The sequence below is a fragment of the Nannospalax galili genome, unplaced genomic scaffold (assembly GCF_000622305.1).
Source record: "Nannospalax galili isolate Female #2095 unplaced genomic scaffold, S.galili_v1.0 scaffold279, whole genome shotgun sequence".
NCBI classification, from domain to species: domain Eukaryota; kingdom Metazoa; phylum Chordata; class Mammalia; order Rodentia; family Spalacidae; genus Nannospalax; species Nannospalax galili.
Genome location: NW_008343971.1, coordinates 1946778 through 1968715, shown reverse-complemented (window position 1 = coordinate 1968715; position 21938 = coordinate 1946778). Strand labels below are relative to the sequence as shown.

Here is a 21938-nt window from a genome sequence, read left to right as displayed (position 1 = left end):
AAAGAAAGAAAAAAGTCCCCAAAGAGACAAGACTATAAAGACTATAAAATCTGTAGTCTGAAGACAGGAATGTTGAATGAAAATAAACGGTAATTCCACGGAAAATACTAGACATGAATATACTCCTGCTTTTTGTCAGGGCAACTGTTTTAGGCTGCTGTTTCTGTCACTAAACACGACATGGAAAAGATAACAAACCTCAGTATCGCTATCAAACATGATTAGCAAGGACAGCTGGAAAACTCACCAGGTTCCTGAAGCTTAAGAGCCTGCAAATCAAGACTCTCATTTTCCTTGAAAAACATCTGAAACTTTTCAAATGTCGCTGCATATGTAGAGGCAGAATCAAATGCTGCATGAATTGTTTCCTAAATGTTAAACAGGTAGGCGAATAAGATTGTTTTCCTTAAGTAGAAACATAAGTCCAACATAACTAAACCCATGTTCATACATCACATGTATACACAAAACTCACGTCTCTGTCTTTCTACCAGCAACGAAAAACCATGAGCTCATGACTCCAATCTCAGTCCAATGTCGTTAGATTCGTTCTAACCTTCTCTCTTCCCTATTTGCAACTCTCTGAGGTGAAATAATCTAATTTCATTACACAATATGATTTTACTTATTTGCTGAACTCTAGAACACACAGAGAGTAGTTTAGGACTTGCCTGCACTATGATTTCAGTGCAAAAATCAAACTTACCAGGGAGACCACAACACTTATATTTAGCTCAAGGTTATATGGTCAAAATATTGTGTTCAAAAGTTTATGCAAGATCCTGGATTTCAATTCTATCACTAATGATAACAATAAAAATAACAAAGTAAAATCTCCTTTAGTTTTTCTCTCTGTCCTTCGGTGTGGTTATGTTATTCATTTGAAATTTATTCGAGTTAATTTGTTTTTGTTTATATTTTATTTTAGGGTATCACTCTTCATTCTTACTTTTTTACAACCATATTAATATATAGTCTCAGAAAAGTTATTGTACCTGTCTTTTCCAGTTAATACCCACTAGTTTCCTTAGTTTCTGGTTTATCTCCCCCTCTCTGCCTTTATTTTTGATATAAAAAGTCACATGATAGAAATTCTTTTGTTTTTTCCTTTCTCATCTAACAATGTGTCTTGTAAATCATTCCATGTAGCTGATACCTGTCTTCCTGAATCTTGTGTTTGGCTACATGTTATTCCTCTCTGTAGATGTACATAGCTTATCCAGTCTCCTCTCCTAGTATGTTGGTAGTTTCCAGTATTTTGCAGTTTAGAAACAAGGTTTCAAAGAATAACCTAGTGCATATGTACTTTTCTATCATTGATAAAATATTTTCAGAATATGTCTTAAAAATGGCATTGTTAAATCAGAAAGCAAATGCATATGTAATCTTGTTTTATATTGGGAATCAAATTCTAGGAGTGTCTGCCTTCCCAGGTTAGCCCTCAGAATTTTTTGGCACACTTTTTAATTGTGCTAAACTGATGGCTGGAAAATGCTACCGTTTTGTTTGAATTTGCATTTCTCTGATGAGAGAGGTAGACTATCTCTTTATGTAAGGCTGATATTTCTGGGTAAAGTTTCTCTCTTTGGCTATTTTTCCTTCCATTACAAGAGTTCTTCCAGTATTAGGAAGCCCATGTTATGAAATGAACAGAATCTCCCAGTTTGCAAACGTGCTTTCATTTGGTGAAATTTTTGATCTTGCGTTAAGAAGTTATGTAACAAGCTTATCAATTTGTTCTATTAGTGCATCTGGATTTTAGATAATCTTTTCATATGGACAAAATTATAGAAGAATTGACTCCATGTTTTCCTACTACTTACACAATGTCTTTTTTTTGTCTTTTTGAGACAGGGTCTCCCTGTAGCCCCAGCTGTCCTGGAACTTGCTGTGTAGACCAGGCTGGCCTCGAACGCAAAAAGATCTGCTTGCCTCTACCTCCCAAGTGCTGGGATTAAAGGCATGTGCCATCATGCCTGGCCACAATTTTATTTTACCTCTATATACCTGATTCAAATATTCTTTTCTATTGTACTGAAGAATGTTGTGTTTTTAAAATTGGCATAAAATCATACATGTATGTGGAATGCAACATATTTTGATATGTATATGTGTTTCATTCTTGCTAAACTGAGCTAATAAACATGAATTTTGTCACATTTTGTGGTGAGAACAGTTAAAAACCAACCCCCTTATAGAAATTTTCAAGTGAATACCATATTAATTTTAACTACAGTCACTATGATGTACAACAGATCTCTTGAACTTATTTTGTTAGCCTATGTTCTTAGTGCAAAATAATGGAATAATGATGACATTTTCATACATGTATATAATTTATTTGGTCAGATTGCATCCCAATAGTCCCCTTCCTCTTCCTAAAAGCCCCCTTGTACTTTCACGCACATACACACACACACACACACACACACACACACACACACACACACATATATACAATTTTTTTTGAGACATGGTCTTCCTGTAGTCCCAATTGGCTGGAACTCGCTATGTAACCAGGCTGGCCTTGATCTCACAGAGATCTACCTCTGCCTCCAGAGTTCTGCAATCAAAGGCCTGTGCCAACATGCCTGACTCATGTTTTATATATTTTTTACCTGACTCATGTATCCTTACATACAATGTGGGATATGTGGCTGCTCAGTTGCCCCCACTCCATCTCTAAGACAGTCCTCATTTATTTCAGTGATTTGTGATATCGTACTTTTCATTTCATACGTCTCTGTATGTCCTTGGATTTATTTCTTGGCATCCTATTTTAGTCTACTGGTTTGAAATCTAGTCATGTGACAGTACCATACTCTTTATATTTAATACTTGGTATTTTATCTTTCATAGATTTTTTTTTCTTTTCAGTGTTTTCCTGGTTGTTATATATTTGTAACTTTTCAGATTTACAGGGAGAAAGGACATTTTATTTTGCTGAGCCATCCTATCTAAGAATATTTATTAAATTCTAGTTTGTGTCTTCCCTAAGATATAAAACAAAATCTTAACAGTTTTCTAGCTGTGCATGTTTTCAATATTTCTTATTGTGTTATCCTATTTATGTCATCTTCTTTTCTGCTACTATGAATTGAGTTGTTTCTCCATTGTGAGCATTTTTAATATTCTAGGGCATTTCATGTAGCACTGTGAATACTTGATCCTTAGAGATTTTTTTAAATTAAATTTTTACATTAGCATATGAAGTACTAGGTTTCATTGTGGCATTGTCATACTATACGTCGTTGCACTTTTTCTCTGTTCTCTCCCCCACTGACCTCCTTGTCCCCTGACCCTCCTTAGTGGTCCCCCTGTATCCCCAAAGAATTCCCCCTTCTGCTTCCATGTCACATGTATCCAATTCCACCCCCTCCAGTGAAATAAGTCAGACTCTGAAAGATAAATACTGCATGTTTTCTCTCATATGCAGAATCTAGACTTTTTTCCTATTTTTAATTGAATTTTTGTGCATACAATACATCTTGATGATATTTAGACCCCTCCTCTATCTGCACCTCCCCCCATACCCCTCCCACAAGATTTCATACATTCTATCATACATGTTAAGGCCTATGAGTCAAATTTGTGTCCCCAGATGTCTCTCGATGTGAGTTCATCCACTGGAGCCTGGTCATCCTATCTAGCATCACTCCCTTAAAGAAGATCAACTCTCCCTCCCCGAGCAGTGACCAGTGTCAATAGTTCCTCAGCTAAGGTTGGGGCTTCTTACTCATTCCCCAGTTCAATGCTGGATTTTTGTCTGGTTTGAGTTTTCATGGGTCTTGTACATGCTGTCACCATCGTTGGAAGTTCATATGAGCAAGATCCCAGAAGTCTAGAAAACGATTTCTTTGTGGTCATCCACCACTCTTGGCTCTCACAGTCTTTCTGCGCCCTCTTCTGCAATGGTCCTGAGCTGCAGGTGTGTGAGGTTTAATATAGGAGTCCTATCCAAGGACATGCACTCTGCAGTCTCTTAGTCTCTACATTTTGGCCAGTTGTGGCTTTCTGTGTTAATCAGCATCTGTTGCATGAGGAAGCTTCATTGGTGAGAGGTGAGAGGTACATTGGTATTTTCTCTCTACACCCTGTCCTCTACGTCCCTGAGCCTTAGGTATAAAGGTTGCATTGTAGCTGTGTCAGGGCAGGGCATCTCACAGACACTCTTTGTGTTTGACTAGTTGTGGAACTCTGTAATAATAGACTTAAAATTATATGTATGCATATATATGATAGATATATCGTCCCTTTTTCATTTTATTATATGTGTGTGTATGCATATTTAGTTCATGACATATCATGAAACTAAAAGGGGGCTGTGAAAATAGGAAGAGCTCTTAAGGGAGGAGGGAAGGAGAAAGACCTGTCAGGAATGGTCTTCAGAGATTTGATAAGATCCCCCCGCCCTCCCCCTGCTCTTTTGTAAGGTGGAGCTTCCTCTTCCTGATGTGTCTAATCTTGGCAAATGTATTTATCTAAAAAAAATTCATACTCATTTTGATAAAAGTCTACACAGTAATCTCATAGCTTTTAAGGTTGATTTTTTTTTCTGTTTTAATGGTTATTCCCTTGTCTTTCTCATTATGCTGGCTAGGTCATCCATATCTTTGTCTCTTTGTTTAGTCTTCTTTACAATGAGAATTGTGTGTTAAGATCATCTGTTTACATTAGTTTTATTTACTCTGTATTTATGTTTGAGTCTCTTTACCTTATAAAAGGGTTCCCTGGGCTATTTTTACATAAATATTTATAAATATTATATTTTCATTACAAAGTGTGGCTTTTAAAACAGTTAATTCTCTTTCTTATCTTAATGCTAATTGATTTAAACTATCTGATATGAAGATATGCAGAAAATGGTTAGCCCAGTAGGCCTGAAACTGCTACCCTTGGAAGAGCAGCTTGCAAAACAGACTTTTGTTCAGCATCAGAAAACCCGAATTTCAAGAAGGTTTTCACCATCCCTTGTCTGGAAAGAGTGTCTCATGAAAATGATGTGTTTATGTTGACCTTCAGTTTTCTTTCTGGGAGTCTAGAAGTTTGGCACATGCTAGGCATAGTGCCTTTGTGGCAGAACTCCAAGAAGAACTTGGGTATTGAGATGTTAATGAGCTTCCTAGCTACACAGTATTTTCCTTGGTTCTCACAACTTGTTGCTGGAGGAATTAGGTGCTCTGTATGTGTCTACTGGGAGAGGACACTGGAATTCATGCTCTGTTTGTCCTGGACTTTACTCCACAAACCTTTTTTTCATTGACCACATACATCTTTTTTATATTTTTATTTATTTATTATCTATCTATCTATCTATCTATCTTCTATCTATCTATCTATCTATCTATCTATCTATCTATCTATCTATCTATTTATATTTTTTTTTGTGTGTGTGTTTTTGAGTCAGGGTCTCCCTGTAGCCCCAGCTAGCCTGGAACTCACTTTGTAGATCAAACTGGCCTTAAACTCACAGAGATGTACCTGCCTCTGCCTCCCGAGTGCTGGGATTAAAGACTGCACCACCATGTCCGGCTGATCTTGCTTACATTCTTTCACTGTAATAAATCGCAGTCATGAATACGGCAACAAGCTGACTTCTGTGAGGTCTCATAGCAAATCATGGACTGTAGGGTGGGTGTTGGAGATCTTCCACTCACAGGATCGCACTTTCTGTTTTCTCATTGTTTTTCTTTGTCCCTACACCACTGAGCACCCGGCAACACACATACACACAGTTTAGTTTTTCCGAATCACTTTGTTTCCTCTCTAATAGTTAGCATGTTTTGTCTTACTTTGCTAGCCAAATTGAAAATCTTTTAACTGGATCTGGTGACACAGAGCTGTAATCCTAGCTACTCTGGTGCTGAGGGAAGAGGATGAAAAGTTTAAGACTTGCCTGGACTAGAGAGTCAATTCTAGGCCAGCCGGGGCAACTTAGTGAGACTCTGTCTCAAAGTAGGAAAAAAAAAAGCAGGCTGGGGACATAGCTCAGTGGTAGAGGGCGTGCCTACCACTCCTGAGGCTCAAATCTTTTTCTTTTCATAGGTGAATCGAGTTCATTCTTATTTCCTTGTGTTACTAACTTGGTCTCAACTTGATCACGTTTTAAAAACACGTTTTCTGGTTATTTCTGTGTTTCTCTGTATGATGATAATCTTTAAATAATGTTTCCTTATTAGCCTTTGGTGATGTGATTTTGGTTTTTACTGATTATTTCTTACCTATTATTGGTCTATATACATTCTACTTTCCTCTTCTTTCCTTTCTCTTTCTGTTTTGAAACTTGCATAATTTCTACCTTATTAAACACACATCACTTATGTACATCCTCTCACCCTTTTGTTTCAGGCATTCGTGCATATACAAATACATAACAAATAGAAAACCATCATCTTTATTTTCCTCAAAGTCACTCCTTAGTTAAATGAAACTCCTTCTGAGGTAGAGTATAGCTTGGCTAGCTAAAAGATTCTTGATTCATAGTTTCTTCTCATGAGTTTATTGAAAAATTTGACTATTATTGCCTTGATTTATATGTTTTCTAAAAATGTTATTTTTTTTCAAACTTTATTTTGTGTGTGTGTATAGTGTGCGTGTGCCTGTGTTTGTGTGCACACATATAGAGGCCAGTAGTTGATGATATCAGGTGTCTTCTTCAATTGCTCTCCACTTTATTTTTTGAAACAGGGTCTCTCGCTGAACCTAGAGCTCACCAACTGATTAGACTGACCGGTTCGCAAGCTCCAGTGTTCTGGCTGTTCCGTCTTTCAAGGCCCCCAGCTAGGGTGACAGATGTGTGCCACCACATCCAGTTTTTACATGGATGCTGTGGGGATCCAAACTCAGGTCCTTATGCTTGTACAGAAGGCAATTTGCCAATTGAACCACCTCCCCAGCTCCCTATGTTGTTTGTAAGAACTCTAAGGGGTGGAAATGTTCACTACCATGCTTATTTTTAAGTTCCATAAGGCTGAAAGTAATGAATAGCAATGACTAACAAGTAGTCAAATTTTATAATGGTATCTAGATGCTGCTGTAGGAGAAAAGGTGAATTAACTGGAGGGCCACGTTCCTGTTGTCCACTCAGGAGGGCAATTACCTAAAGAGCCCAGTGAGAAACCACCCGGAAGTCATGCTATTTTCCCCTCTTCTATCAATGTGTTCTATAAATGTGCTTTTGTTTTAAAAACAGGGCATGTAAGCTGAAGAACTTAGTGTGGCATGTTATTTTCAAAGTCTTTAAGTATGCTTTACTTAGCATCTGCATTTAAGGGCTATGGACAGGGGCATTGCATTTACTATCTATAGACCTCAGATAATTATATCAATTTTTTTTTGGGAGACAGGGTCTTTTTGTAGCCCCAGCTGGTCTGGAGCTCATTTATATGGACCAAGTTAGCTTTGATCTCACAGAGATCTGCTTGCCTCTACCTACGAGTGCTGGAATTAAACGTGTGTACCACCATGCTATGCCTTATAACATGTTTTAATAAAAATAATTACTGAATTAAAAAGATTGTGCTGCAGAAGGGTCACAGCCAATGAAACAGTCTATTGCAAGCCTTAGTCTATGCCCAAGGCCTCTGCATGCCCTCTTGCCTTACTGCCCGAGTTGTATTATAATGTCTGTGTTAGTGCTGAGTGCTTGAGTTTGCTTTCTGTTCTTGAACACTATTATACCAAATCTAGTTTGTGAGTTTTTATTTAAAAAAATTGTGCTGGCTGGTGAGAACTTGCTCTGTTTATTCTGTTTGTACCAGGACTGCTTCCAAAGAGACACATGAAAATGACTTGGGAATGATAGGTAACTGCTTTGCCACATATGGAAATGCTTTTTTTTGGTCTTTTGAGACAGTGTCTCCCTGTAGCCCCAGCTGTCCTGGAACTCACTATGTAGACCAGGCTGGCCTTGAACTCACAGAGATCCGCCTGCCTCTGCCTCCCGAATGCTGGGATTAAAGGTGTGTGCCACCACGCCCAGCTGGAAATGCTTTTTTAAAAAGTTATTTTTAACTCAGAAGGATAATTTTTAAGATACCCACATTAGTTTCAAGCTTTCCCATTTAGAGATAAGGAGCATGCCAATTTCTACAAATGGAACATTTACAGACAGGACAGGAAAAAGGCACATTGTTTCATCTCTTAGAAATTGAGAATAGTATAGTTTCTGCAAAAGTCAATATACCTTTATTTGAAGGATAATTGTGAGAAAATTCTTGTCATCCTCAAACACCGCTGGCAGACTTGGTCCAGGGCCACAGGTCTTCTCTTCAAGCTTGTTGTTAATAAATGGGTTGGTGAAAGCATCAAAATACGTGTCAGGCACTAGATTAGGAACTGACAACACAGTGTTTTCAAAATGATTAATTGCACCAGAAATGCCATCCTGTTAGGGAGAAAAGTGTAAACACGTAGATTATTACACTTGTACATAGATTTTTGCATTCTATGAAATGTTAAATTAGAATAACTCACTCAGGGACTATAAGATGGTTCAATTAAGAGCACTTGCAATTCTCTAGAGGACCAAAGTTCAGTTCCTAGCACCCACATCAGGCAGCCCACAACTGCCTATAACTCTAGTTGTAGGGCATCTGACATCCTCTTTTGGCCTCTGTGAGCACCAGCACAGATAAATAAAAAAATAAATTAAAAATGACAAAATAAATCTTTTTTTTTTTTTTTTTTTTCTTTTTGAGACAAGGTCTCCCTGTAGCCCCAGCCGTTCTGGAACTCACTATGTAGACCAGGCTGGCCTTCAACGCACAGAGATCTGCCTATTCTTCCTCCTAAGTGTTGGGATTAAAGGCATACATAACCATGCCTGGTGTTATAAATCCTTTTTTTATCTTTCTTTTTCTTTTCTTTTTTTAAAGGAAACAACTTTGTAACTCGGTCAGGTGTACTGATTCTGAGAATATGCCAAATTGGAGGACACAGACCTAGTTTCAGGACATATATTTCTAACTGAAAAAGAAGCAGATTTAAAAATTGCCATGTGTTGTGATGCAATATTTACCGAAATGTGAACAAAACACTAGAGGGTTACAAGAGAAGGAAGGCCAAACTGAACTTAGGAGAAATTTAAATGATGGTTAAAAGTTTAGTAGTGTTTGGACAACACTTTCTATTTTAGAAATACAAGCTGAAATAAAAATTAGACATATAAACAAAGATTCATGTGGGAGAATATTCACTGGGGAATAACTCATAATAAGTAGAATAATTAGAGAAAGCTTTAAAAGTTCAAAAATAGTAGTTTGGATCGATAAGTTATGATATATTTAGACAGCGGAAAATTCTATACTCTTTCAAAATGATGTCTCCAAAAAGATTTGAAGTCATGAGCAAAAGCTTATGATATAATGTTAAAGAGGAGAGAGAGGAGAGAGAGAGAGAGATGGTAAATTAGGTCTGTAGGCATACTGGTACACACGCAAACAAAATTGGAAGGAAACATGGTTGTTGTCTTAAAATGATTAATTTTACTGCTGAAGACAGGACATACTTTGGACACAGGACTTGGAGGAATGGAGCTGTAACTGACATGGAAGCCTTCTCCCTGAAGATAAGCTCTGATAGTTTTAGAGGACACTATGCTAGCTGCTAAGGGAGAATATAAATCAATGGTCTAATCCAGTCCTAAGGCCTAATAACCATAACAACTGGCACAGCAAACTATCTCTATTGGTGTAGTAGTGACACTATTATCTGAAGGGTAATTAACAGCCGTCTAATTGGACTTAAAACCCTCTTAATGAGAGGGAACTCATGGGTGGCACTGTAATTATAGCCAAATATACATGGCTGGAGAAAACGCTATCTCTGTGATATCTCTAGACAAATGAAATTTCTTACCATATGCTAAATATGGATCCTTATATTTACAGACAAGTGTACCATATACCACTAATCAAAGAAGCTTCTTTTTGCAACAGATGGAGACTATTGCCGAGTTCCACAACTGGTTACACACATAGAATACAAGTCTGAGAGATGCCCAGCCCTAAGTGACATATCTACAGTGGAATGTCTACACCTAAGGCTCATGGAACATAGTGGAACACGAGGTGGAGAGAATACTAGTGCATCCCTCAGCTCTCACCTTATACAAGAGAATGTGATGCACACAGAAGGCTATATATAACTGACTAAATTTTAGAGACTAAGAGACTGCAGAGTGTGTGTCCCTGGATAGGACTCCTATATTAAATCTCGCCCAACCATGGCTCAGGGACCATTATGGAAGAGGGGGTGGAAAGACTGTAAGAGCCAGGGCTGGTCCATGAACATAGGGAAATAAAGCCTTTCAGGTCACTGGAAGTGTGCTCATGTGAACTTGCAGCAATGGTAGCATTGTGCATGAGAATCAAAGACTCAATCAGACAAGGGCCCAGAGTGGAGGAGGAAAATGGACAGTGGGCAGGCCTTAGTCTGGGAACTGTCAGTGACTGATTACTGCTGAGTGAGAGAGAGTAGACCTTCTTTAAGTTCTCTAGATAGGCTGACTAGACTCCAATGGATGAACTTGCACCAAAGGACATTTGGGTACAAATGTTTGACCAGGTGGAACCTAACATGTATGGTGGTGTTGTGGGGTGCTTCACCAGAGAAGAGCACTCAGACAAAGTTTTGCCAAATGAAAGTCATTACTGGCCAGGGCTACTACATAAGGGTGTCAAGAACCCAAGTGTGTAGCCCTGGGTCATCTCTAGGGTAAGCTTTTATACAGAAAAACCATAACCAGGGGTGAAAAGCTTAAGTCCCCAAGCTTACAGGTGGAGAGTCTCCTTAACAATTTCTATTCTATTAAGTAACAATTACTATTTTGCAGAAACAAACCAAGCATAACCTACAGAAGCCATAAATCTGCAGTTAGCAGGTACCCTCCAGGACACTTTGACCTGTTCCCAAGACAACCAGTGTTCAGCTGACATGTGTTCCCATACCCTGGGCCACCTGCCTGATAATTTCAGAGACTAGAGTCACCCTAAACTTTAACATGGCATAGCTATGGTCAAGAAGGTGCTCTATTACAGTGGAATACATGAGGTCCAGTGGGGGTAGGGTGAGAGGGCATCGATGGGGAGGAGGGATCTAAATTTGAGTATGAACTATTGTATGAAATGCACAAAAGCTCAACAAAATTTTTTAAAGATGATAAATTTGTGGTAATTTGTTAAAGAACAATAAATAACCAAAACAACAAAATTATCTCAGAGGAAGCATGGTTTTGAAAAAGATTTTAAAACTGATGTTTACAGCGGTGATCTCCTATACTTGTCTTATAGGGATGCTTCTAGTCAGTTCTAAAGTTTGTACAGAATCTGTCCTCTTGACCATGCTCCACAAAGCCCCAGTCTGCCCCCAGTTAAGGAAAATGTGCTAACCCCAGTCTTGCTGACCAGCTGACAATGAAGAAGTTGCTTCATATATTTTTTTAAAATTTTATGTGCATGAGTGCATTGCCTGCATGTAGGTAAGTGTGCCCATGTCGTGCAATGCCTGAGGAGGTCAGAAGAGGCCATCAAATCCCCTGGAACTGGAGCCAAGGACAGTTGGCAGCTGCCATGTGGGTGCTGGGATTCGAACCTGGGTCTTATGCAAGAACAACCAGTGTTCTTAACCATCGAGCCATCTCTCCAGCTCCAAATGTTGCTTCATATTTTTTTAAGGAACTTCTTTGCAGATATTAGATGAAGAAGCACATACAAGAGGGACAAGGCACTGGGTGCTAGTCAGTGCATTCCAGACAGGATAGGAAAGCCGCACCAATGAAATCCCCTTAGCATGTAGTCTAACAAGATCTGCTTAACAACAAGAACAGTTGACATGCTAAGTTGGGTGGGGAAAATTTCATGGGGTCCCAATTCAAGATGAAAAGCTATAGGCAATGAATGGATGTGGAGGGAGGGAGAATCAGTTTTCTCCAGGGACTAACTCCCTGAGAGGTTATCTAATCCCAAGTGGGAAGCCCTAAACACACGTACATCATACAAGCACCACTAAATGAACTCAGTACAATATATATATATATGTATATATATATATGTATAGTTTGTAAATGTATGTATGTGTAACAATAATAATCAAAGAAGAAAAGAAATTGAGAGGGTCTGGAAAGACATAGAGGAGTTGGAGGGGGACCGGGAGGGATGGAAAGGAAACAAATACAATACTCATGCATGAAATCGTCAAAAATAAAAGAAGCACACACCAGAAAGTCTTCCAAAGAAGGCTCGAAGAGCAGTGATTGCACAGTCAGGGTCAGTTCTGTGAGGAACATGGGGATGAGAGACTCGTCCTCTTCCTGCTTTTCCAACACTGGGGGTCCCTGGAAAGGAATGCATGCACAGTGTTACAAAGACCCTACAGAGTAGTGCTATATAAAGTAAAGCAAACACACAGACTCATATTAAGTTCACACAAGGATCTGAATTTATAACCTTGGCATATAAGATGTCTTTCAAGGAATAACACCCGTAAAAGAAAAAAATAAAGGCAAATATTGAAAAATGATGCCGCAATGTAAAAGCCTCTTTGTAAAAATGGAAATGCAAATAAACTGGGAAAACATATTAGCAGGAGGGAGATTGGTAACATTTAAGTAGAAAAGAAGTTGATATCCTCAATAGAAGTGACACATATAATAACAAATATTTCATATTCAAATAGAGACTTTTCTGTTTCTCAGCATATAGGAAATAATGTGATTCAGATGTGGTGGTTGCTCCTCAGTGAACACCGAGATTCAATTTTGTCTGGATGTACCTTTTTGTCGACGACTTCGGGCTTCTCCTCAGTCATCCACTTCTGAATGACATCTGCTGAGGGCGTTCGTTTCAGTTTGTCAGAGAGAAAACTCAAAAGGAAGCTGGCAGCATTTACTGTTAAGACATGTAGGGTGTTCTGAATCAGGTAATCATTCAGACGGATGAAGCTTGAAAAGAGAAAGGCAAATTTTCTCAGTTTTCTCTGACCACCATCCATGTTTCATAGCAACCCTAGCCAAGTTTTTAAATTTAAAATATCACAATTTCCCCTTGATTTTTTGTCTAGTTTTATTAAGTCAGGTTTTTCTTGTTCAGAAAAGTTGTTCTTAGACATTCTTCCCTTGAAAACACAAATTTAGCTAGGCATTCTGATTTTCCAGGGGCTATTTGACACACAATGTAGGTGTGGCAGAAAACACGTCCAGCTCACCTAGTCAAGGAGCCATACGAGTTCTTCAGAGACACTTTAAAGAAAAATTCCATACACACAGTATTTCTAACTTACATCCTACTGGTACAAATATGAAATCATTGCTGCTGAATATTGCTTGATAGCAGTTGTTAACCCCAAGGCGCTGATTTTGTGTCCTTTCTTCAGTGATTAGATAGCAGGCTAAGAAGACACATTTAGAGTAACTCTTCTGTTTAAACTCTTGGGCCTTGATGGTGGCCTTGGAAACTGTTTCAATGATTTTTATTGCTACACAGACATTTCCATATATAAACTAGCACATAATCAAGACTTATAAATAGATGCTTTTAATTGTTGGGTTAAAGTAGGAAGCACTACAACTCTAAGTGGGGCATCTATATCATGCCCCTTCCCCTGAAGACCCAGAGATTATGGTGGAAGAGGGGGCAGAAAGATTGACAGAAGTAATAGACTTCTGTAGCAAATCAGTAACTGCAGACATGACAGGACCATTGCCACACAAATTCACAGTGGCTGTGACTGCAAGTACAAGATCTGCACAAGATCAAGCCAGCCAAAATTTGAGCATGGACAAGAGAGGGGGCTCACAAAGTCCCACTTTTACTGAGACTACTACTAATTAGCTACTAATTTCTGAAAGAGTGAGAGTCGATTTTCTTCAAGGATGTAGCGCCTGAGAGGCTAGTGGTCCTCCAGCAGATGTTACTACACACATGTACATACAGTGGACTCAGTGGCTTAAAAAGTTAGCCCATGAAGTTGGGAGGGAAAGGCAGTAGGGGATTAGAGGAAGAGTTGGAGGGGAGGGAATTAGGGTGGAGTTGATCAAAGGACATTACATGCATGCAGAAACTCTTAAACAATAAAATTAAAGTTAGGAAGCACTGAATGCTCACAGACAACTTTTCAGATGTTTGGTGATTTTATGTGTAAGAGTTATTTGTAACCATGATAAGAACTCTAAACTCTGAAAATAGTTAAGGTCAAGACCCAGTGGATAAGCAGGTGGCAGAAAGAATGTTAACAATAGAGAGTCCCTTGGTGGGCCCTAGGAGGAAGACTTTGTCCCTGGCTCCTAGCTGTAAAACCTGCCTTAGGGATAGGGTAGAGCCTTATGTGGTTCTACAGTTTATTAACCAAAAGGATGGAGCAGGTTCTCCCCTTGACCTGATTAAGGAGGTCCATAACGCTGTGTGTGGCACCATAGCTCACTCTACTGCTGGTCTCTAGGCTCCAGGCTAGAGGAGCTCTTGCCCTTGAACTCACACTCCAGTGTCCACCATTCTCCTTTCCCAGAAGCTGCACTGCCTGCTGGGTGGCAGTTGAGTGGTTTTCTGGTGTGTGTGGGGGTGTGTATTCAGAGTACCAGATCCTCCAAATTCTTTTTGGTGAACATTGTAGTGAAGAGTTTATATTTTAAAAAGAGAGATGGAGATTTATTTCCTAGAAATAATTCTGTTTTTTCTTATTATTTTTATTTTATGTGTATGAGTGTTGTGCTTGCATGTAAGTAAATGCACCCGTGTAGCGCAACACCCATGCAGGACAGAAGAGGCTGTCGGATCCCCTGGAACAGACAGTCCGGAGTTACAGACAGTTGTTAGCTGCCATGTGGGTGCTGGGATTTGAACCAGGATTTTTTGCAAGAACAGTCAGTGTTCTTAACTGTCCAGCCATCTCTCAAGCCCAAAAGAATTCTGTGTTTAAATTTTATTATCTATAACTAAACTGCACACAAAAATACTTCGGCATGGAAATGAAATTCCAGTCATGCACATTAACATATCCCTCTCCTTCCAGGGTTTAGGGTTTTTTTGGGGTTAGGGGGGTGGGGGAGTATGGGGAGTGTATGTCCTGGTGTGCTGGTGTGTTTTTGCTGTGATGTGTGTGGTGATCAGAGGACAACCTCCAGTGTCAGTCCTCACTTTCTGCCTTGTTTGAGACAGGGTCTCTCTCGCTGCATGTGCCAGGCTAGCGTGGCCCTATGCAACTTCCAGGGTTTCTCCCGTCTGTCTCCCATCTCCCCTATAAGGGCTCAGTGCAGTTACAGATTTGGTTGCTACTGCATCTATGTTATTCGCAGGTTCTAGGGATCCAAACTCAGGTGATCAAGCTTGTGGGACAAACCCTTTACCCACTTAGCCAGTTCCCCAGATCAGGGTTTAGATTTTAATGTCTTGAGAAAGATGGATCTTCTAATTTTTCCTGAAACAATAAGCACTTACCAGGTGAGCCTTGTGCAGTGATGTCTTTTACTGGCCTGTTCTGTGTACGTCATTTTTTCAGAGTCTCTGTAAGTGGGCAAATCAAACGGAGCTTCCAAATCAAAACTTGTAATGTTTATCTTAAAATAATCTAAGGACAACAAGAGACACGAGTCTGGTGTAAAAATTCCATTTCTTTCAATATGAATTCAAAGAAAAATCAAAACACAAAGCAACAACATCTTTCAGTTTGTGAAACAATTCAGAGCCCCAGAAAACAGACCATTTATCCCAAAGAATTTTATATCAATCAATTTCAATGCAAAAAAATGTGGTAGACAGTTCACAGTTTACATTTTTGTTAACTATTGTGTGTTGACTATCACTATGGCCCCTTCCAGGAACCTTTCCTTCCTTTGCACCTGTGTTTGACTCATTCTCTTTTTAAAATTTTATGTGTATGAGTGTTAAACCTGCATGCGTGTAAGTGCATCCATGTCACGCAGTGCCCACAGAGGTCAGAAGAGGGCGTCGGATCCCCTGAAACTGGAGTTATGCATGGTTGTTAGCCACTATGTGGGTACCGGGACTCAAACCCAGGTCTTCTGCAAGAACAGCCGAGGGCTCTTAAACCTCTGAGCCATCTCCATGATGGACAGTTGATGAGTCCGGTCTTGGCCGATCTTGCACCAGGTGCTTTTGGACTAAGATTCTGTGTCCATAGTAGGAAGAGTAGATGCAAGCGGGAGGGCCGTAGCAACCTCTCTCACAGAACACATGGAATTCAGAGAAGATCAAGCAGAAATTTGGAACAAGAGAAAAAGACAATGGTTGTTTAAATTGAAAAGTGGGAATAAAGAAGAGATAGTATTTTAGAAAGCTGCCACTTTGGGTACATCCCGGTCCTTGCCTGTCATACCCTCATAAGGTTCAGATACACAGTCATCTGGAATAAAGCCTGCAGCACGCAAAGCGAATCGACAAGACTTCCTGACCACGTCTTTTGCCTCATTTCGGAATTCTTCTAGGCGCTCTGTCACCTAGACATTGTTGGATATATATAGATATATACAATTAGTGATACCAAAGTGTCTCTGGTAGGAAAGCAATCTTCATCCTTACCAACAAAATGCCTTACCTGTTGTAGTCGTACAACTTGCACAGCCTTAAATTCCTGCAGGGTGTAGGTGTGACATTTTTCAATATAACAAAGTCCCATAAAGCTTAACTGATAACACAGTTCGTTTATTTTAAGAAGAGCTGGTCGCAAATACTAGAAGAAAATAAGAATTCACCATTATTTACTTTTTTTTTAAAGTTCTGTAGTTTAAAATTATAAAAATGCAGGGAAAGCAAAAATGGTTAGTAAAGGTTCTAAGTGAATGGTAACTTGCACTATGGGCACCAAATCAAACATTAAATAGGAATTCTTCAGAACACTTTTCTCAAAGAATTATTTGAACGTTCAGATTTAATTTCTCTATATCTCTTTCTTTTCACTTTCAGAAAGTATGCATATTTTTCAACTATCTAATGAATAAAATTGAGGGCAACTAACCGAAAGCTGGGCATCTTAAATTTTATTAGCTTTGGCTAATGGCTACTAAAAGACTTTACAATGCCCAGTTACAATGCTCACAGACAGGATCACTTATTAATCTAAAAGGCGATGGCATAGAGCAAAGCTAAATTTGACTTTAAAGTTTTATGGTTAACAATCTACTTTGGAAATTGTTTTATGTTTTCTCAAAAAGTTAAACATAGAGTTACCAGTGACTTTGTAACTCCATCCCTAAGACTATGCCCAAGAGAAATGAGAACTTGTGCTTCGAAAAATCACTTATAAATGACTGCTTCTAACTGGATTATTCATAATTGCCAAAATGAAAATATTCCAAATATCTACAAACAAATGACAAAGAAAACAGGTAAAACTACACAAAGAAATGCAGTTGGCTAATGAAACAGATGCTATTTTACAACACAGATGAACCTTAAAAACAGCACATTAAGTATAAAATGCCAATCATATTTCCTAATTCCATTTGTGTGACCTGCACACAATAAGAAAATCTATGGAAAGTAGACAGAAAGTAGATGTTGGGGGCTGAGGGGAGGGGAAACAGGAGAGTTGGGGGGAATTTGGGAATGAGTATTTACAGGCAATGGAGCTTCTTTTGGGAGTGATGGACATGTGCTAAAATTGACTGTGGCAATGATTAGTCAATTCTGTGAACACATTAAAAATCACTAAAGTATATATTATAGATGGGTGAATACATAGCAAGAATATGAATATGAATATAGGAACAGAAGCTGATAATGTTGGCTACTTCTTTAAAATCATAAAATGAAAATTTCAGGGTCAGCAAGATGGCTCAGCAAGTAAAAGAGCCTTCCACCAAGCCTGATGACCTGAGTTTAACCCCACGGACTCACATAGTGAAAGGGAAGAACCAACTCCCATGAGTTTCCTCTGACCTTTACAAATGTGTCATAGCAGGCATGTAGCCACAAATACACAAACACACAAAATAAGTAAATATGATAAAAATTTAAAAAGATGAGAACTTTCTAGGAAGCGAGGAACAAATTTAAACTATCATGACAAAAACACTAGTAGCAGAATGACAATTTTTCAGCAATAAGAGGATTTGAAACTTGGGAGAGATCATTTAAAAGAGAAATCAAGCTGGGTGTGGCAGCATAGACAGAGGTAGGCAGGTAGGTAGGCAGGCAGATCTCTATGGGATCAAGGACAGCCTGGTCTACATAGCAAGTTCCAGGCCATCTGGGGCCTCAGGGAGGCTCTGTTTGAAGAAAAAAAAAGACAAATCAAGGAAGATGTTGAATGATTAATAATTGTGATCTATGCAGTGCTTAAGCATGGTAAACCAAGTTCAAATGACAATTAATCCTCTATGAAATTAGAGGTGTTGGGTTTGATTTGATGTCAAGGTCTGGGGTATTTTTCCACAATTCAAAATGTTCAATGGAATAGATGACTTGAAATGACACATCCTACATATTTATTTTGCATTGATACTTTATTAATCTTAGTCCCTGAAAGCTCCTTTATTATATGACTGGCATGCCTATGAAACTATCTCCAATTATCAGAGCAAAGAGAAGGAAAGAGCAAACTTGTGACTTGTGACTTCTGACCTGAGGGCACAGTGTTTAGTGTCTTAGAAATAGATAACTGATGTCTGAACAAGATTGGGCCAGTCGACAATTCATTATGGATGAAGGACGGGTGCAGGAGATCCTACTCCTGCCCTAGAGACCATTGACAGCAAATGGTTGTTGGAGGAGGGGTGTCATTTTCATCAGTGGGACCCCCACTAAAAAGTAATCCATGATCCAGTAAATAACCTCCATGCCTGTGCAAGGGACCTTAATTATAGTCAGTGAGTCACATGCACACACAAAAAGACACGAAAATTGGCGGGGTGTCTTCTCGGGGAGAAGCAGGGCTTTGTGAGAAGAGGGAGGGGATGAGAGAGGGTAATATGGGTAGAAACAGCTAAAATGCTCTATATGTGTATACAATGGTCAAAGAACAATTTTTTTAAAGAAATAGACAGCTGAGGACCTAGTCCTTTGAGCATGAAGGAAATGACAACTTCAGTTTATTCCCACAGGGTGAAGTATAAGATTTGGAATTCAAGTTTAAATTCAGTAGGTTGAGTTTAAATATGGCTACACATCCTTTAACAGTTCTCTTTCTATGATCACGCTATCATCCAAAGTAAACACTTGGATTTTCTCCTCCTTCTGAATCCAGGGTAGAGGGGCACATATTATATTCTAGGAGGTAATGGCTCATGAAAACAAGTCTCAAATTATTTTGGACCATAAGAATCCAGAGTGTCTTAAAGATGAGGGGAGATGATCATAACAGTTGGCAAATTCACTGTACGCAAAAGGTCGGTCAGCTTGTCTAAGCAACAAAAAAGTAGAATCGCAAATCTAAAATTTCTAAGCTACTTCTAATTACGGGAGACCAGTGCAGCTGTCTTCTTACACGTCTGCATTTACAACTCTAGGTAAGATATGGAAACACGGGGCCTGGAGAGATGACACTGTTTAAGAGCACTGGCTGCTCTCGCAAAGGCCATGGGTTTGGTTCTCAGCACCCAAACAGTGGCTAATACCTGTCTGTAACTCCAGTTCCAGGAGATCTGACACCCTCTTCTGACCTTCCTGGGTGTGGCACACATAGGTGCACTTAACATACATGTAGGTAAAACACTTACACAGATAAAATATAAATAAATAAAACACTTTTAAAAACATGCAGAAGCACCACTGAGATGACTAGATTGCTAAGTGATAAGGCAGGGGAAAGTTGTGAATGCTTTGACCAAGATGCAGTATTCCACGTCAGGTATTTCTATACCAGGGCCTGTAATAGACTCACACGTTCTTTCCCTCTAACTCTTTCAAAATACGAATCATAAATACATACAGGATTGACAATAAACAGATTTTTTTGTAGCGCTTTTCGACATCCAGTGATTTTCTTGGAGCGGACATTCTTCTTCCACACGTTAAAAGCCTTCCATTTCCGGAAAAGTGAAAATATGGGGATCTTGGTGAGTTCTCTGTGGTACAGATACTCTTGTTCCCATCGCTCAATTTCAATGAATTCAATGTCATCATTGTAGACGTGGGTCACTGCCCTTTGGCTAATAGTGTAGTAGTCCTCTTTATTGATGTTCTCATAACATACGACTCTGAACAAACAAAAATTGGAAAAATTAATAAAGTATTCAATACAAGATTAAGCAATGGAAGTACTTTTTTGTTCTAAAGAGATAAATTTCTTGAAGGCACATATTACCTAAAATTTAACAAAATTTGATTTAACTTTCAAGTTAATTCAAAGAGAAGAGCTGGATTTAAGCAACAGTTGAGATTTTTATAAAAATTTCACTTCAGTGATATGCTTAATCATTACAGTTGTATGATTTTTTTATACTAAATCTATAGACATTATTTATTTATTTATTTATTTTGCATGTGTGTGGTGGTCAGAGGAAAATTTGGACAATTTGTAGGAGGAGTTGGTGCTCTCCTTCCATCATGTGGGTCCCAGGGATTGGTCCTGGAGTGAAGGGGCTTGGCCTCAGACCATCAGGCTTGAAGGCAAGCCCCTTTACCCACTGAGTCATCTTGTTGGCCCAGGATAAAACCTCCTTGGAATCAAGTTTTTACTAATTATTGCCAGGCATGATGGATGGTGCACACCTTTAATCCCAGCACTTGGGAGGCAAAGATAGGTGGATCTCTGTGAGTTTGAGGCCAGCCTGATCTACATGGAGAGTTCCAGACCAGCCAGGACTACAGGGAGACCCTGTGTCAGAAAGACCAAAAAAATTTATATTAATTATTAACACTTTCAAGATTATTCAATGTCAATAGCATAAAAGAACCTTAAACTATCCAGTATTGATAGAATTACAAGAAAGATTACAGAATTTTAAAATCAAGGCTCAAGTTAAGCTAAATACATGCCTAATTCATCATAAATAATTATTACTGAAAATTGTTTAGTTGAAGATACCTTTTTGTACCTGTCATCAAGGGCACGTCTCAGCTACTTAAAACAACAACAGCAAAAGATCAAGGAGAAGCACAGGAACAGGATAAAATTAAAAGTAAAGTTTAATTCTTTAAAAAGTCTTTGATATGGGGACTGGAGAGATGGCTCACCAGTTAAGGCACTGACTGCTCTTGCAGAGGAACAGGGTTCAGTTCCCAGCACCCATTTGACAACTAAAAACTATCTATAACTCTAGTTCCAGAGGATCTGACATCCTTTTTTAAAAATATTTTAAAATTTATTTTTATTTTATGTGTATGAGTGTTATGCCTGTATGTGTGTAAGTGTACCCATGTCATGCAGTGCCCATGGAGGACAGAAGAGGGCGTCGGATTCCCTGGAACTGGAGTTATGACTTATTAGCCACCATGTGGGTGCTGAAATTTGAACCTGGGTCTTTTGCAAGAGCAGCCAGTGCTCTTAGCGGTTGAGCCATCTCTCTAGCCCCCATGAACAGCTTGGTTTTTACCCTACCCTAATGTCCGACTTTCTGTTTATATTCTAATTAACTCACACCTACAAGGTCTAGGAAACATCCCAGAGATTGCACGGTGTTGTGAGGTCCATGGGACACCTTTGAAGGTTTTTCCCTTTGTCACTATCAAGAACTGAAGATATAATTAAGATATTCCTAGAGTGACTCTCTCCATAATATGAAATTTCAACTTGCCACTGAAACTGTAGCCAACTTCAGATATTTCCTTGACATTGGATATCAAAGCAACCAAAAAGAAAAACAAACAGCTGACCATGGTCTTGATGTGTGTCTAGAACACTTCCTCTTGGTGATGGCAGATGTGGTCCATAATGCTAATTTCAACTTGTTAGTGCTCAGTGCTGGTTAGAAATTTTTATTTATATAGTCTTTCCTATACAAGCTGCTCGCTGTCAGGCCTCTAACTTGTTCCTATCTACATCTC

At 39.0% G+C, this 21938-nt stretch overlaps 1 protein-coding gene across 1 annotated transcript in view; it reads right to left on the bottom strand.

Annotated features, from left to right (window-relative positions):
* Dnah6 (dynein axonemal heavy chain 6) overlaps positions 1 to 21938 on the bottom strand; it is a 317890-nt gene that overhangs the window by 250064 nt on the left and 45888 nt on the right. The window contains exons 5-12 of the mRNA XM_008840298.1: positions 19882 to 20149; positions 16549 to 16683; positions 16330 to 16450; positions 15432 to 15561; positions 12772 to 12940; positions 12218 to 12334; positions 8186 to 8386; positions 248 to 368 (exon numbers count right to left, since the gene is read on the bottom strand). Coding sequence (XP_008838520.1) covers positions 248 to 368; positions 8186 to 8386; positions 12218 to 12334; positions 12772 to 12940; positions 15432 to 15561; positions 16330 to 16450; positions 16549 to 16683; positions 19882 to 20149 — 1262 coding nt within the window. The remainder of the gene's footprint in view (positions 1 to 247; positions 369 to 8185; positions 8387 to 12217; positions 12335 to 12771; positions 12941 to 15431; positions 15562 to 16329; positions 16451 to 16548; positions 16684 to 19881; positions 20150 to 21938) is intronic.